The sequence below is a fragment of the Anomaloglossus baeobatrachus genome, chromosome 4 (assembly GCF_048569485.1).
Source record: "Anomaloglossus baeobatrachus isolate aAnoBae1 chromosome 4, aAnoBae1.hap1, whole genome shotgun sequence".
Classification (NCBI taxonomy): domain Eukaryota; kingdom Metazoa; phylum Chordata; class Amphibia; order Anura; family Aromobatidae; genus Anomaloglossus; species Anomaloglossus baeobatrachus.
The window spans coordinates 255139285-255153791 of NC_134356.1; the positions used below are offsets into that span (position 1 = coordinate 255139285).

At 41.8% G+C, this 14507-nt stretch overlaps 1 protein-coding gene across 1 annotated transcript in view; it reads right to left on the minus strand.

The window, feature by feature from the left end:
* Positions 1–1078: 1078 nt before the first annotated feature.
* Positions 1079–14507, minus strand: part of LOC142303441 (solute carrier family 23 member 2-like) — a 511942-nt gene continuing 498513 nt past the window's right edge. Inside the window, exons 11-12 of the mRNA XM_075344788.1 lie at positions 5503–5598; positions 1079–1465 (exon numbers count right to left, since the gene is read on the minus strand). Coding sequence (XP_075200903.1) covers positions 1290–1465; positions 5503–5598 — 272 coding nt within the window. The 3' untranslated portion in view covers positions 1079–1289. The remainder of the gene's footprint in view (positions 1466–5502; positions 5599–14507) is intronic.

Below are 14507 nucleotides of genomic sequence, written 5' to 3' on the forward strand. Positions count from 1 at the left end.
GTGTTTTACCGAGAACTGTGTCCTCATCATTGGCTGAGTGAGTACCACCGTGCTGTACGGCACAGCGCTGCCCCCGCGACCCTGCACCTCACCAGGCCCCGCAACCCGCCTGCCATTCTTACCTACCCCATCACTGGGCCCCGGGACAACCAACCCCCCTACCCACGGAGGGGAGAACTAACATCAAAGCTGCTCCCTGTCACCGCTCCCGGGATCCCCGTCTAGATCAGCGGTGGTGTCACAACTTCACCACAACCGTGGGTGGCGTCACGGACAATAACCAAATCCCCACAATCAATCCCCACCCTTTTCACTCACGGGCGAGGAGCGCCGCTCGAGTCCCCGGGATCCGGCCCACCGCTCGAGCCACCACCGAGCAGCAGCTGCAGCAGCATCCGGACCCGAGCAGTGGGAGAGCGCAGCGTCCCCTCCTCCGCCCGCGACATATTGAGGGCTATGTGAGAGCTCATACTGTACATAGGAGCTATGAGAGCGCTAATTTTGTGTATAGGGAGCTATGTGGGGGCTTACTCTGTATATTGAGGACTATGTGAAGGCTCATATTGTATATAGGAGGTATGTGAGGTGTCATACTGTATGCAGGAGCTATGTGGGGGCTTATACTGTACATAAGGGCTATATGAGGGCTTATACTGTATATAGCGGCTATGTGTGGACTCATACTGTATATAGGGGGATGTCAGCATATTTAATTCTGCTCAATATTAGAAGATATAATTACTATTAATATAGAATAATAATTATAATAATAATCATGATTACTGGTGCTATGGCACCTGAAATGCATAGATACTGCTATCAGTCTTCACATGAAATCTTATCATCTGTCCTCTATACTGTCCATATCACTTTCTCCTGTATTTCATCGTGCCACGGCAGGGCCATCATCCATACTCCAGACTGTCTCAGAATATTACACGGTGAGCTGAAGTAACCTCTCTTTAAGTTATTTGTAACCATTAAATGAAAGTTTGTTTACTTAAAGTAATTTGGCGTTTAGAGCTAACACATTAACACGGTATTTTAAGGACCACAATTTAATCCAGACTTCTTATGCTTTTGTTGCTCAATCAAATTTTAATAACTAGAGAACAGAGTAAAGAAAACACACGCTGACAATCTTATATTTCTTTTTTAGCAACATGCATAAAGCATGTTTTCCTGTAGGTGCCGCATTGATGATATTCTTCTGGCGTCTGGGAAGGGAAATCTTCAGCATGCGACCTGTGGATGCTGCTTATGAAACTCAGCGTGTTGGAGGAGGGGGGTTAATTTCTATCCATCTGAAATGTTGGCAAGAATGGAATGTATCGAGTCCCTGAAAGCCTTCTTAGGTATTTCGTGACAAAAGGCAGATCATAACAAGATTGTCCTAGACTGCCATTAGTTTTCCCTGCATGCATTTGTTTATGCCAAGTAGAAGTTCCCCTTTCTTCATCTGAACCTAAGCGGAAATAAGAAAACAAGATCTTCATTTCTTTGCTAAACAAATGATTTATTGCACTATGCTGGTTGCTAGCCAAAACATGCAAGTATGAGGACAGCAACATCCTGAGATCAGATGCTGAAGCACAGACATTATATACTCATTGCACAGCAATGTAGGTCACTTGGTCTTGATTCAGGCCAGAGAGGAAGAGTCAGAAGCTGCAATTTTAATCAATTATTCCATGGACAAAGATATAACTATCATACTTTATTAATATAGCTTTTTTACTCCACAAAAAAACAAAAATTGAATGTTGCTATGTAAAGTTCTTCTACTTCTCCTTCCCCTACCCCTTCTTCTTCTTCTTCTTCTTCTTCTTCTTCTTCTTCTTCTTCTCCTCCTTCTTCTTCTTCTCCTCCTCCTTCTCCTCCTCCTCCTCCTTCTCCTCCTCCTTCTCCTCCTCCTACTCCTTCTCCTTCTCCTCCTCCTTCTCCTCCTTCTCCTTCTCCTTCTCCTTCTCCTTTTCCTTTTCCTTCTCCTTCTTCTTCCCCTTCCCCTTCTTCTTCTCCTTCTCCTTCTTTTCCTTCTCCTTCTCCTTCTCCTCCTTTTCACTCTCCTTCTTCTTCTCCTTCTCCTTCTTCTTCTCCTCCGTCTTTTTCTTCTTCTTCTTCTTCTTCTTCTCCTTCCTCTTCCCATTTTTTTTTACTATTTTTACATTTGCAACACAAATGATAATCACTTAATATAGCATCATTCAATTTTTTTTTGGGGGGGGGGAAAAAAGCTAAATTAGTAAAGTATGACAGGCATACCTTTGTCCTTGGAATAATTTATTAAAGTAGCAGCTACTGAGTCTTCATCTCTGCCCTAAATCATTGTTGTGTGTACATTGGTGCTTTACAGCCCTGGCGTCCTGGGTTTAAATCCCAGCAAGTACAAATTCTGGAAGGAGCTGGTTTTCCCTTGTTTTTGCCAGTTACCACCAGATCCTCTAGTTTCCTCCCACACTCCAAAGACATACTGATAGGGAATGTAGATTGTGAACCCCAATGGGGACAGTGAGGTGATTTCCATACAGCGCTGTGGAATATGAATATAAATGAGTTTAATAAATAGTAATAATTATGAAATTGTTTGCACCAGGATATTATTAGAAGTAGAGATGAGCTGATCTGATAAGATTCAAGGAAAGCGATTCCAGCAGCTAAATAGGAAAGGGTTCTTTACAGTTAGAGCAGTCAGACTGTGGAATGCCCTACCACAAGAGGTAGTAATAGTTGTCACTATAACAGCTTTTAAAAAAGGGCTGGATGATTTCTTCACACAACATTGTAAGTTATAAATGACAGTGACAAAATGTAGAACTGGTGGAGGAAGGTTGAACTAGATGGACCTAGGTCTTTTTCAACCTATGTAACTATGTAACTATGAATTCCAACACTTATACATTGCTTTCCTATTCAGATTGTTTTATGGATCCTCTGCTACCACACATCTAGCTCAGGCCCCCTTTACACATCATTTTTTTGCCGTAAGTCACAATCCATTGGCTCGACGGATCGATCGCAGATTGTGGAAAAACTGATGTGACAGATCCATTTTATGATGGATCCGACCAGTGGATCCGGCAAAAAAACGGATTCGTCACATCAGTTTTTTCATCCGTTTCTTACATTTTTCAACGGATCTGTTTTTTAAAAACAACCAGTGGGAGGCTCCCAAACGTTATTGGCTACGGAAAACCTATATATACAGTGTTTTTACACCCCATCTTTGACAGATTGTAGAACAAGTGGTAAAAATAGAAGGTGGGATTGCGAACATTGTGAAGATTTATGTGGATTTTACTTTTGAGGCCAATCATTTGGAAGCAATCGTTCTTGAAAAGGAGCGAGAAAGATAGTGCATCATGCAACTGCGTCGGCGTCATTTTTGGATCCACCCAATCACAGCACTGAGAATGACACGTGCGGTGTATTCTACACAGAGATTTGTATTCTACAAAGAGCTACACAGCTCTTTTTTGAAATACAAGGAGAGTAATGGAAAAAAAAAATTGCTTGCCTGCACACTGCAACTCCCGCTGGCTGGACTCCCGTTGGCTGGACTCCCGCTGGCTGGCTTGCTTGCTGGGACATTGATGAGTGAATCCCTACCTGACAGGTTTATAAACCTTTCCTAATTGGGGGCTGGATGACTAATTTGATACTAAATAATAATTTAGCATGCTCAGTTAAAAAAACTGAATCCGTCGCCGGATTCCGTCATTTGACAGATTACAATGGATTCTGAACCCATAGGCTACCATTCTGCCAAACAACAGACGGTGACGCATCCGTCGCTGTCCGATTTTCAGATGTAGACAAAAAACGTTACTTTGTCCGATGTCTCCGCCCGCTGGACAAACAATTTGCGATGGATCCATCGAACAACGGATGAAACGTGAGGCCATCCGTCAATAATACAAGTCGATGACAAAAAAACAGATCCAGCTGCCTCAGTCGCCAGATCCGTTTTTTTTTTTCAAGATTCGACAGATTGTGACTGATGTAAAAAAACTGATGTGTGAAAGGGGCCTTAAGGGCGCTTTACACGCTACAATATATCCTACGATGTGTCGGCGGGGTCACGTCGTAAGTGACGCACATCCGGCATCGTAAGTTACATTGTAGCATGTAACAGCTACGTGCGATTGCGATTGAATGGTAAAACGTTCATCGCATGCACGTCGTTCAATTCCTAAAAATTGAACGTCAGGTTGTTTATCGTACCCGGGGCAGCACACATTGCAGTGTGTGACACCCCGAGAACGATGAACAGATCTTACCTGCGTCCTGCGGCTCCTGCCGGCAATGCGGAAGTAGGAGGTGGGCGGGATGTTTACGTCCCGCTCATCTCCGCCCCTCCGCTTCTATTGGACGGCTGCCGTGTGACGTCGCTGAGATGCCGAACGTCCCTCCCACTTCAGGAAGTGGCCTCCCACTCCAGAAAGTGGATATTCGCCGCCCACATCGAGGTCGTATGGACGGGTAAGTACGTGTGACGGGGGGTTATTTGTTTGTGCGACACGTTCAACAAATTGAACGTGCCGCACATACGATGGGGGCGGGTACAATCGCATACGATATAGTATGCTGGATCGTATGGTGTAAAGCAGGCTTTAGCTGATCTGTATACCAAAGAGAATCTACAGGTTGTGGATTGTGCGGAGCTATGCAGACTGACATGAGCTAAACAGAGGAAAAGATGTTGGAAGATGTCTAACTGCTTCCCATGCCACCAGCTTCTGCAGAAAGCCTGACATTGATAAGGTATTGGACCAAACTAATGCTGACTGTTAATCCAGTAATTGTAACCTGACGATCAGTAGAACTTCAACAAGGCTAGCGATCTTAATGGGGAGCAGACAGAAAAAGATTGGAGGACATTAATAGCAACAGATGATTCATGAAATATGGCTCAGGTTCATAGTCAGGAGTCAATCTGAAGTTCATAAGTCAAAGAATCACTAAAAAAAGAGACATTTGACTCTGTAACATTACACATTTTATAGTCATTCCTCTGGCAATTAGGAACATGACCTTTGTAATGACAATACAACGGTAGGGTTCAGGCAACAAAGACCAACATTTTCGAGAATGTCAGAGAATTATACAGATTTGAAAAGGCCAGAACATATCATAACTGCAATAATTCTCCATTTAAGATGCATACCAATTACCTGATGTAGCTTAGTAACACCAAGAAGAGTGAAGATGTTTCTTTTGGACTTAACCATTGTTATTTGTATAGGCTTAGAATAAATAATTAAAAAAAAAGATGTCTAAATATATTTTTCACATACATTGGTTGTATTCTGACCTTTGCATCTTACGCATACACTTCACAGATGTGTAAGGTACTTATGCTCTGAGTATGCTAAGGTACACATATGTAACCACTTCTAAAACTGATATTCTTTTAAAGTTTTATCTCTGATACACATATGGTTTACACGTGTGTCTTAACATCAAGTGTTGCAACAGGAAGCAATGAATTTATGTATAGTTTACCTGGAATGGTGTTATCAAGAAGACATCCTAAAAATCCTCCAACAAACATTTTAGTTGTGAGAAGAACGGTTACGGTTTGGTCCAGTTCATTCACTCCTTGAAGAAAGATGAAAAAAACACATAATACATTCAAATTCATTGATAACTTTGCTCAGATGTCTGCACATTAGCTTGTTTTGTTACATTTCAGTCTCCAGATGTTAGTTCCGTAGGTGGAACATGTTATGGAGGACCTGTTTTTGGCACCTGCAGTATTACAATACTATCACAATTACTTATTAATCTAAGCATGGCTGTAGATCTAGGTGACATTCAGACAGCCATAATGTGGGCATGTTGTAGGGTTTGTATTGCAACCCCAATACCCAGATGTCGTATTGTTCTACTGAACCAAACTACAGTTCCTATATGCTTTTTGATTCATTTGACACACAGACATTGAAGTTTTGCCATCTTAGTATAAATGCTAAAATGCACTGATATTGAGGCCAACTGAAAGTAGTCTTAAAGGGATACTCCAGGGAAATAAAAAAAAAAATCTACATGGCCTGCCCTCATGCCCAGTGCAGTTCTATTTCCTCGCAATACCTGCAATTCAGTGTGAAGCTGAAGCTTCTTTTCATTAATCCCCCTACCCCCTGGAACATTACAGCATACATCAGGGGGCATGGCCTTCTTCTCCATGCTGTTAAAGTACCGTCATACATAACGAGATCGCTAGCGAGATCGCTGCTAAGTCACCATCTTGGTGACGCAGTAGCGATCCCGTTAGCGATCTCGTTATGTGTGATATCTACCAGCGATCAGGCCCCTGCTGTGAGATCGCTAGTCGTTGCAGAATGGTCCAGGCCATTTTCTTCAAAGGTGATGACACATCGCTGTGTTTGACACTGTGTGACAGGGTCACAGTGACTGCTGAGATCGTTATACAGGTCACTACTGTGACCTGTATTGTTCCTGCATCGCTGGTAAGATCTGACTGTGTGACATCTCACCTGCGACCTCCCAGCGACTTACCAGCGATCCTTATCAGGTCGCATCGTTTTCGGGATCTCTGGTAAGTCGTTGTGTGTGACTGGGCCTTTAGTAACAGCCAGCCCCTTGATAATTGCTGCTTCTATTTATCCAAGAAAAGGGAACATGGTGGGGATGTGGCAATGCCCCCTGTTCTCCAACTGCAGGGAGGCAGCTATAGTCAGGGGGGCGGCTGTTACTAACAGCACAGAGCAGGCCCTTTGATGAATGCTGTAATATCCCAGAAGGTAAGTGGAGCAGTGAAGAGTAGCTACAGCTTAACACTGAAATTCAGTTATTCTGAGAATATAGAACTGTATTCTATATCTCATCTTTATAGTTTATGAGGGCAGGTCTGGTAGATTTTTTTTTTTTAGCTCACCCAGAACCACGATAAACCCCAATAAACATGATTAAAAAATCAATTCAAACAACTATCCAATATATTTGGGGATCTCCTGATTCTTCCTTGACTGATAATGCTGGAGAGATAAGGGTTTGACAATTCGAATTCTTTTGTTCTCAGTTAGATAAGATGGTGCCAGAGCAGTTTGGCTGCAACTTTCTCCACTCTCCCAATAGACAGCACATAAATGCTCATGCGTATGGGGGAAATAGCTGTCAACCAAACAAGCAATTAACCGCCAGCAATGTCAATGGTACACACATTTGACTTCTACATAAGCTAAACCTACAATTGCATCATGAAAGGTTTTTTTTAGCTGTTTACTACATAATAAGAAACAAAATGTCAATTTATTTTCTGAGTAAACTAAAATATATGTAGATGGATCCTTCATTTATGTAACCAATTAGAAGAATGTAATGTTCTTTCTCATATGATGATAATTAAGTTGCACTTACAGACAATAACTAGTAACTTGTCACACAATAAAGCAATTTTGGCTGTCTAACCCTGTTTCTGTGTATTTTCCCCCGAATGTCTTATTGGCAGGAAATATTTTTGCTCTGGGTTTAATTATACTGTTATTTCTATTTCCATTTGCATATCTATGTGGACATGTATCTCTTGAAAAAGGGCAGTTAGATAGATTGTTTAATGGCCATCTGTACTTTCCCTTATAAAAAAAGTGACTCATAAGACAACATTTGTCACTTGTTAAGGTAATTTAGTAAGTTGTTCAGTTTTTCCAGCTAAGGCCACTATATTCTGTGTTAATTACCTTTCCTTTTTGGCTCATTTTGGTTCCAATTCTGTTTGTGTTTGGATTAAACTGATAATTGTGTCCTGGTTGTGATCTTAATTGCAATAATAATGATGTTCTGCCTTCTCTCTTACTTGATTTTTGGCTTTCTTGCTGAGCTCCGATCTTTGCTATTCCCTCCAGAACTAGTACAACTTTATTTCCTAGTTTAGGCTATAAGCGTTTGATTCTTCTCCTGAATTTAGTCTGTCTTCCTGGTATTTTTATACAAACGGTTCTAATTAAACATCGTTCAGGCTATTATTTCAGGATTTCCACTGTAGAAAAATACACAACTCTTTGTAACATAGCTAAATCATTGAGACCGTACTTCATCATGTACAAATAAAATAAAATCCTGGATATCTGCATCTCTGTCCTAATAACTAATCTAAAAATGAAACACTGATGCTATTGAAATGTAGAAGTAACATACTATTTGGGCAGAGATTTTAGTTTTATTTTCAGTACTGCCTACATACTGTATATGCTTAGTGAAATCAACCTCAGCAAGAGGCAATACTTGACATGAGCTGAAAGGTGGTACCGATTGATGAATCAATTGCATAACATCAAAACATCAGGGATGGATGAAAAACAAAAATTCTTGGAGATTCTCTCAAAATGTTTAAAGGATGTTAAACTGAGAAAAAAATGTAAAAGAGTAAAAAATTTCAAAGAGTTCACAGATGGCAGATTAGAAGACGTTTACAATGAAAATCTCTAAAGATCAAAGACATAGCGGAAGAGGTTAACAAGTAAAAAGGATGTATGGAAGTACTTGGAAAGGCTACCACAGTAAAAAGAGAAAAGAAACCCCAGAAGTTCTGACAGCGAACATCCATGGAACGAATCATGTCATCATAAAAAGGATTTTTTTTTTAGTTAACACATCAGTAGCAGAGCTAGCGCACCAATAAACAAGTCTTCAAGGTCAGGAGAAAATAAAGAGCAAAGATGGGACACGAGATTACAAGTCATATAACTTTATGACCACCTGTTGCTTCCTTACTCTATCACAAATGGAAAAAGAAGTCGAAATTCAAACTCTCAAGTGTAGAGCATAGTCGTAACTGTATAACACAAATAGATGTAATGAATTACCAATATATTATATTGGTTTATGATCTGACAGCTGTTAAAGGCAAGTGGTAAACACATTGACACAATTAATGCCACTTTTTTAGTGAAGCGTACTCATCTGAAATGTTTCTGGCTTAAAAAAAAAACAACTAACAGAGGAAATGATGAACCGTGGAGCTATCGCAATATTGTTAAGCAAAAAGGCATTTAAAGACTTTTTTTAATGTTATTACCAGCATTTGTCTTAGTCATCAGTAACAGTCAATCACAAGTGGTCTGTGTTACTGATTAAATGTTAGAATAAACGATAATAGGAAGAAAATTGTTTTCCTCTTAGTAAGCCAGATGTGGCAATCTTCTTATTACTTGAGTTTGAGAATCCTTTTCATTAAACTTTACTTTACATCATTGCAACTGAGATATATCAAAATAACAAATAGGTGAACTCTTCTGAAGTTGAAAAGTGACAGATATGCTCACATTGGCATGAGGCAAGTGTAGAGCATCTCGCCTCCAGTGGCAGAGGGCAGCATGTTAGAAAGGGAGGCCCGATAGCAAAACCTGCCCAGCCTTGCCTCCACAACACTCTTCCAGTATGAGTTTCTCATTGGTATAGCTATTGTATCTTTCTTTATATCTACTTTAAGGGATATGGAAGTGGGGAAGGGGATGTTTACTGCACTGCTATGCTTTTAATGATTACCAAGTTTGAGATATAACCAATTCTCCATGGCTAAATATATCCTCAGTTGCCTCCTTGTACCTGAAAGATTCATCTAGACACACAAAAGGCAATTATGTGTATAAATGTATCATATATGCAATGTATGTGTATGTATGTGCGTCATGTGTTTATGGCATATGTACACAGGATATCAAAATTAGAGAACAATATATGATCAAGTGCTCTTTTCAGAAATAATGTAATCTACATTGATTAACATTTCATGTTTTTTTTGTAGGGGGCACTTAGAACAGATTTATCAACATAAAACCTTTATTTTGACGAAAACGTGATGATCATAATTAGAGAACAGCAATAAAAATGAATGTAGCACAGAGAAAGATTATAAGTACATTTTCTGAAGGTGAGAACAGTCACCAGTCTTTGCTGTGAATGACTTCAGCACATCTGCGGCCACAGAACATCACTAGTCTCTCACACTGCTCTGGTGGGATTTTGGTCCACTTTTCTTCCAGACTCTTCCACAGTTCATTGACTGTTGTGGGTTAATTGGCCATAACTTTGTTACCAAGGATTTTCCAGAGGTTTTCTATTGGGTTTAGATCAGGCCTCTGGGCGGCCATTTCATTGTTTCAATGTGTTCTGTTTCAAGGAACTGCTTTACCCATTTTGCTGTGTGACGTGTTGTTGAAGAAGGTTCTGATACACACTTGCATTCACTCTGCCATGTAGTTGTATGAGAGGTCCAACTCCTGCTGGGGAAAAAATTCCCCAAACCATGACACTTCCTTCACCACCTTTCACTGACTTAACACACTGTGAGTTCAGTCTTTCTCCAGTTTGTCAAGAAACATAATGTTTCCCATCAGACTCAAATAAATTTAAACTTTCTTTCATCACTAAAAAGAACTGTGGACCACTTCTCCTCTGTCCACACAACATGCTCCTCACCAAAGGTGAGTCTAGCCTTTTGATTTTTTTCCGCTAATGAAAGGTTTGGTTACTGCAGAGTGGACTTTCAGTCCAAATGTTCTTAGGCCCTGTGCGCACTAGGCGTTTTTACCAGCGGTTTTACCCGCAGAAATTTCTTGAGAAATGCTTGTGATCTTTCTGCAGACATTTCCCAGCAAATCATATGGGAAAAAAAAATAGCTGTGCGCACACTGCGTTTTTTTCTCAAGAAAATTCTTTCTGAAGATTTTCTTGAGAAAATTTCTTGAGAAAATGTGCATGTCACTTCTTTTCCACAGGTACCTGCGGTATACCCCCGGTATTTCACGCCATTCACTGTAATGTAATCGCGAAATACCGGGGGTATACCGCAGGTAGCAAATGATGTGCGGTATACCCTCGGTATAGCCGCGATTTACCTGCGGTAATGCTCATCGCTGCCTGCGGTTTTGCAGGAAGGGAGGTCATTATGCCAGAAGAGGAAGCGGAGCAGAGAGTAAACACACACATCACACTCCCTGGACGCCGCACGGAAGCACTTCCATGTGACCTCTGGCGGGTGCCCGTGCAGTCTATCTCCCGCTCCAGCCCCGCCGCTGCCAGCACTGCAGTGACAGTGTCTGCCCACAGTGTCAGCAGCTGCCACCCTGCAGTGCGTGCAGCTGCGGGGATGCTGAGCGCTGCTGTCAGGAGGTGAGATGAGATCATTACCTGCTGTGATGATCTCCTGCCTCCTGACGTCACCGCTGTCACTGTCGTCTATGCCCGCGGCCCGAGACTGTCACAAGCGGTGATGTCACGGGCTCTCGCGATACTGCTGAGAACGCGGCGGGCATAGAAGGCAGTGACAGCGCTGATGGCAGGACTGCAGGAGATCATCACAGCAGGTAATGATCTCATCTAACTTCCTGATGGCAGCGCTCGTCATCCCCTGCAGTGACCTGGGCTGACCTATTGATTTTAGCTCAGGTCACTGCATTGCTCTCCCAGCCAATTGGGAACATTCTTTTCTTTATTGACTAGGACAGTGACTATGGTGTGGATGCCATGGGACCCCCTTATTGGATTACGCCGGACCTGAATTTGATTGCTCTTTTCAATAAATTGGTGAAAGAGGGAATGTGGGGAGTTATTTTTCAAATAAAACTTTTTTTGTTGTCTATATTTTATTTCTTACTGACTGGGTTGGTGATGTCGGGTATCTGATAGATGCTGTGACATCACTAACCCCAGGGCTTGATGCCAGGTGACATTGCACATCTGGCATCAACCCCATATATTACCCCGTTTGCCACCGCACCAGAGCAACGGGATGAGTTGGGGCGAAGCGCCAGGATTGGCACGTCTAATGGATGCGCCACTTCTGGGGCGGCTGCAGCCTGCTATTTTTAGGCTGGGGAGTGTCCAATAACAGTGGCCCTCCCTAGTCTGAGAATATCAAACCCCAGGTGTCCGCTTTACCTTGGCTGGTGATCCAATTTGGGGGGACCCCACGTTTTTTGTTTTAAATTATTTATTTAATGTAAAATAACAGTGTGGAGTGCCCTCTGTTTTGGATTACCAGCCAAGGTGAAGCTGAAAGCTGTGGTCTGCATGCTGCAGCCGTCTGCTTTACCCTAGCTGGCTACAAAAGATGGGGGGACCTCACGTCATTTTTTTTTTTAATTATTTATTTATTTTTTGGCTAAATACAAGGCTAGGCACCCTTTAGTGCCACATGAAAGTCACTAAAGGGTGCCAGCTTAGAATATGCAAGGGGGTGGGACATTATATAGGTCTTTCTCATCTATCTATCTGTCTATCTATTCATCTATTCATCTTTCCCTCTATCCATTATCTGTCTATTTATCTATTATCTATCTATTATCTATATTATTTATTGCAGTTTAGCATAAAAAAAATGCAGGAACCAACCTGCGGAAAAACGCGGCAACACCGCGGCAAAATCGTGGCAAAAACGCATGCGTTTTTCCCGCAGTTTTGGTGCAGTTTTTTACCGCAGGTGTGGTAATCTTCAACTCCCAGAAGTTTCTCAAGAAATTTTCTTGAGAAAAATCACTTTTCTAGTGCGCACATAGCCTTAAACGTCGTGACACTGTATGACAAGTCAGACTTTAGCTGTTCAGTGCTGAACTGGCAAGCGATTTTAGCTACAGTGTTGAAACGATTGCCCATGGAGATTCTTCGCAGTATCCTGTCCTCTCTTTCGTCTTTCGAGGGTGACAAGCCTTCTTGAGGGACTTGAAAGAGTTTGTGATGTTGTAAAGATGAAATATTCTCAAAATCACAGATTGGAACAACCAACGTCTCTTGCTATGGTTGATTGGGTCACCCCATTGCCTTCATCTGGAAAACCTGCTGCCGGAGGGTTTCAATCACTTTGGGACAGCACACCATTTTTGCAAAGTCAGTGCAAACTGGAAAGTTAGGCTGCTAGTTACATAGGGTTTGTCAGATAATTAAGGAAATTAGCACCAGGTGCCAGATTAACACAAATAACTTGCAGGTATCTGAAAGTGTTCTCTAATTTTGTTCAGTGTTCTTTTTCAATAATCTCATTTACATTTTTATGATGTGCTTTACAATAAATTAAATTTATGAAATAAGCTTAAAATACTGCTAGTTTACTCATGTTAGGATATAATCACATAGGACTACACAATGACCACAACATTTAGGAAATTGTGTGTTGTTCTTTAATTTTGATCTCCAGTGTATATATGTGTATGTATGAGTGTCATGTGCAATGTATTTATATAAATATATGTATGTGTATTATATTTGCAATGCATTGTATATATGTATGTAGGTATGTTATATTTGAAATGCAAATCTGTCATATGTACATGTGTACATGTTTGTTTGACATACAGAATGTATGTATAGACAGCAGCTTAGATAAGTATTGAACATGTCATGAATTTTCTAAGTAAATATATTTCTAAAGGTGCTATTGACATGAATTTCTCACCAGATGTAACAACCCATCTGTCACAAACCACCGGGGGGGTCACTCAGAAATCCCCCGCGCTGGCTACCAGTACGTCACAATCGGGGGGTAACAAGTGGGGGTCACCCCTCCTTTATACCTCCCGACCGACAGACAGAGCACGTGACGCGCTCTCTAGCGCCCCTCTTATAGTCAGGCCAATTATGGAATTGCCCGACAATAAGCAAGGAGGCCGCTATACTACTTATGCCGATTATTGAAGGGTCCCCGGTGAGAGTAAGGTATATATTCCCCCGACCTCCGCGGGCGGAATATATAAAATCTCCCCGAATCTCACTGGCCTCCCCACAATAATCCTTGGCACAATTCGCTGCCACCAACCGATTTACGGTAACTATTAGCCGAACACACAGACGTGGGATTCAAGATCGAGATAACAGAACAGCCCAAGATTAATTATATAATTTAATCAGCCTAAAGCACACTAGAACTACAATATATACAATAGGGAATCTACAGAATATACAGTTATGTCAGAGTACAGTTACAGATAAAGCATGGTTTACAAACAGGCATACACAGTTCAATCAGTTACCTTGTGTGTCTGGCCACAGGGGGGCGCTGTAGACCAGGTTTCTAGGAACTCTCTCACAGGTCTTTCCCAACCAGGCCCCCGAGCAGAAGAACGCTGGAAAATGGCCGAAGTAGGGTTATCAACCTGGGCAGATCCAGGTCCCCTCCTACCTTAGTGACCTCACAGGGAAGCACTGCCACTCCCCCTGCATGGATCAGAATTATCCAGCCAAGGGGATATTGGCCATAACTTTGCCTGGGAGCGTCGTAGGCGGACGCCAATGCTCTCATTGTGACAGTTATGAATTTAGCTACAGAACGAGGGGACTCATGACCTGTCTGCCAGTTCCCCATTGGCTGATATCACGCCTGGGGCATTTCCCAATGTCCTGCTCCCATAAAAAGGGTGTGCCGGCATCGTCCACATGCGGAGACACCATTTTTATGGTTGCCATATTTATCGGAAATATGGCTTGCGAGATATGAACCATTTTTTACTGGAGTCGTTCTGTCTGGCTATTTCCATAGCCTTGCTAACTAGCTA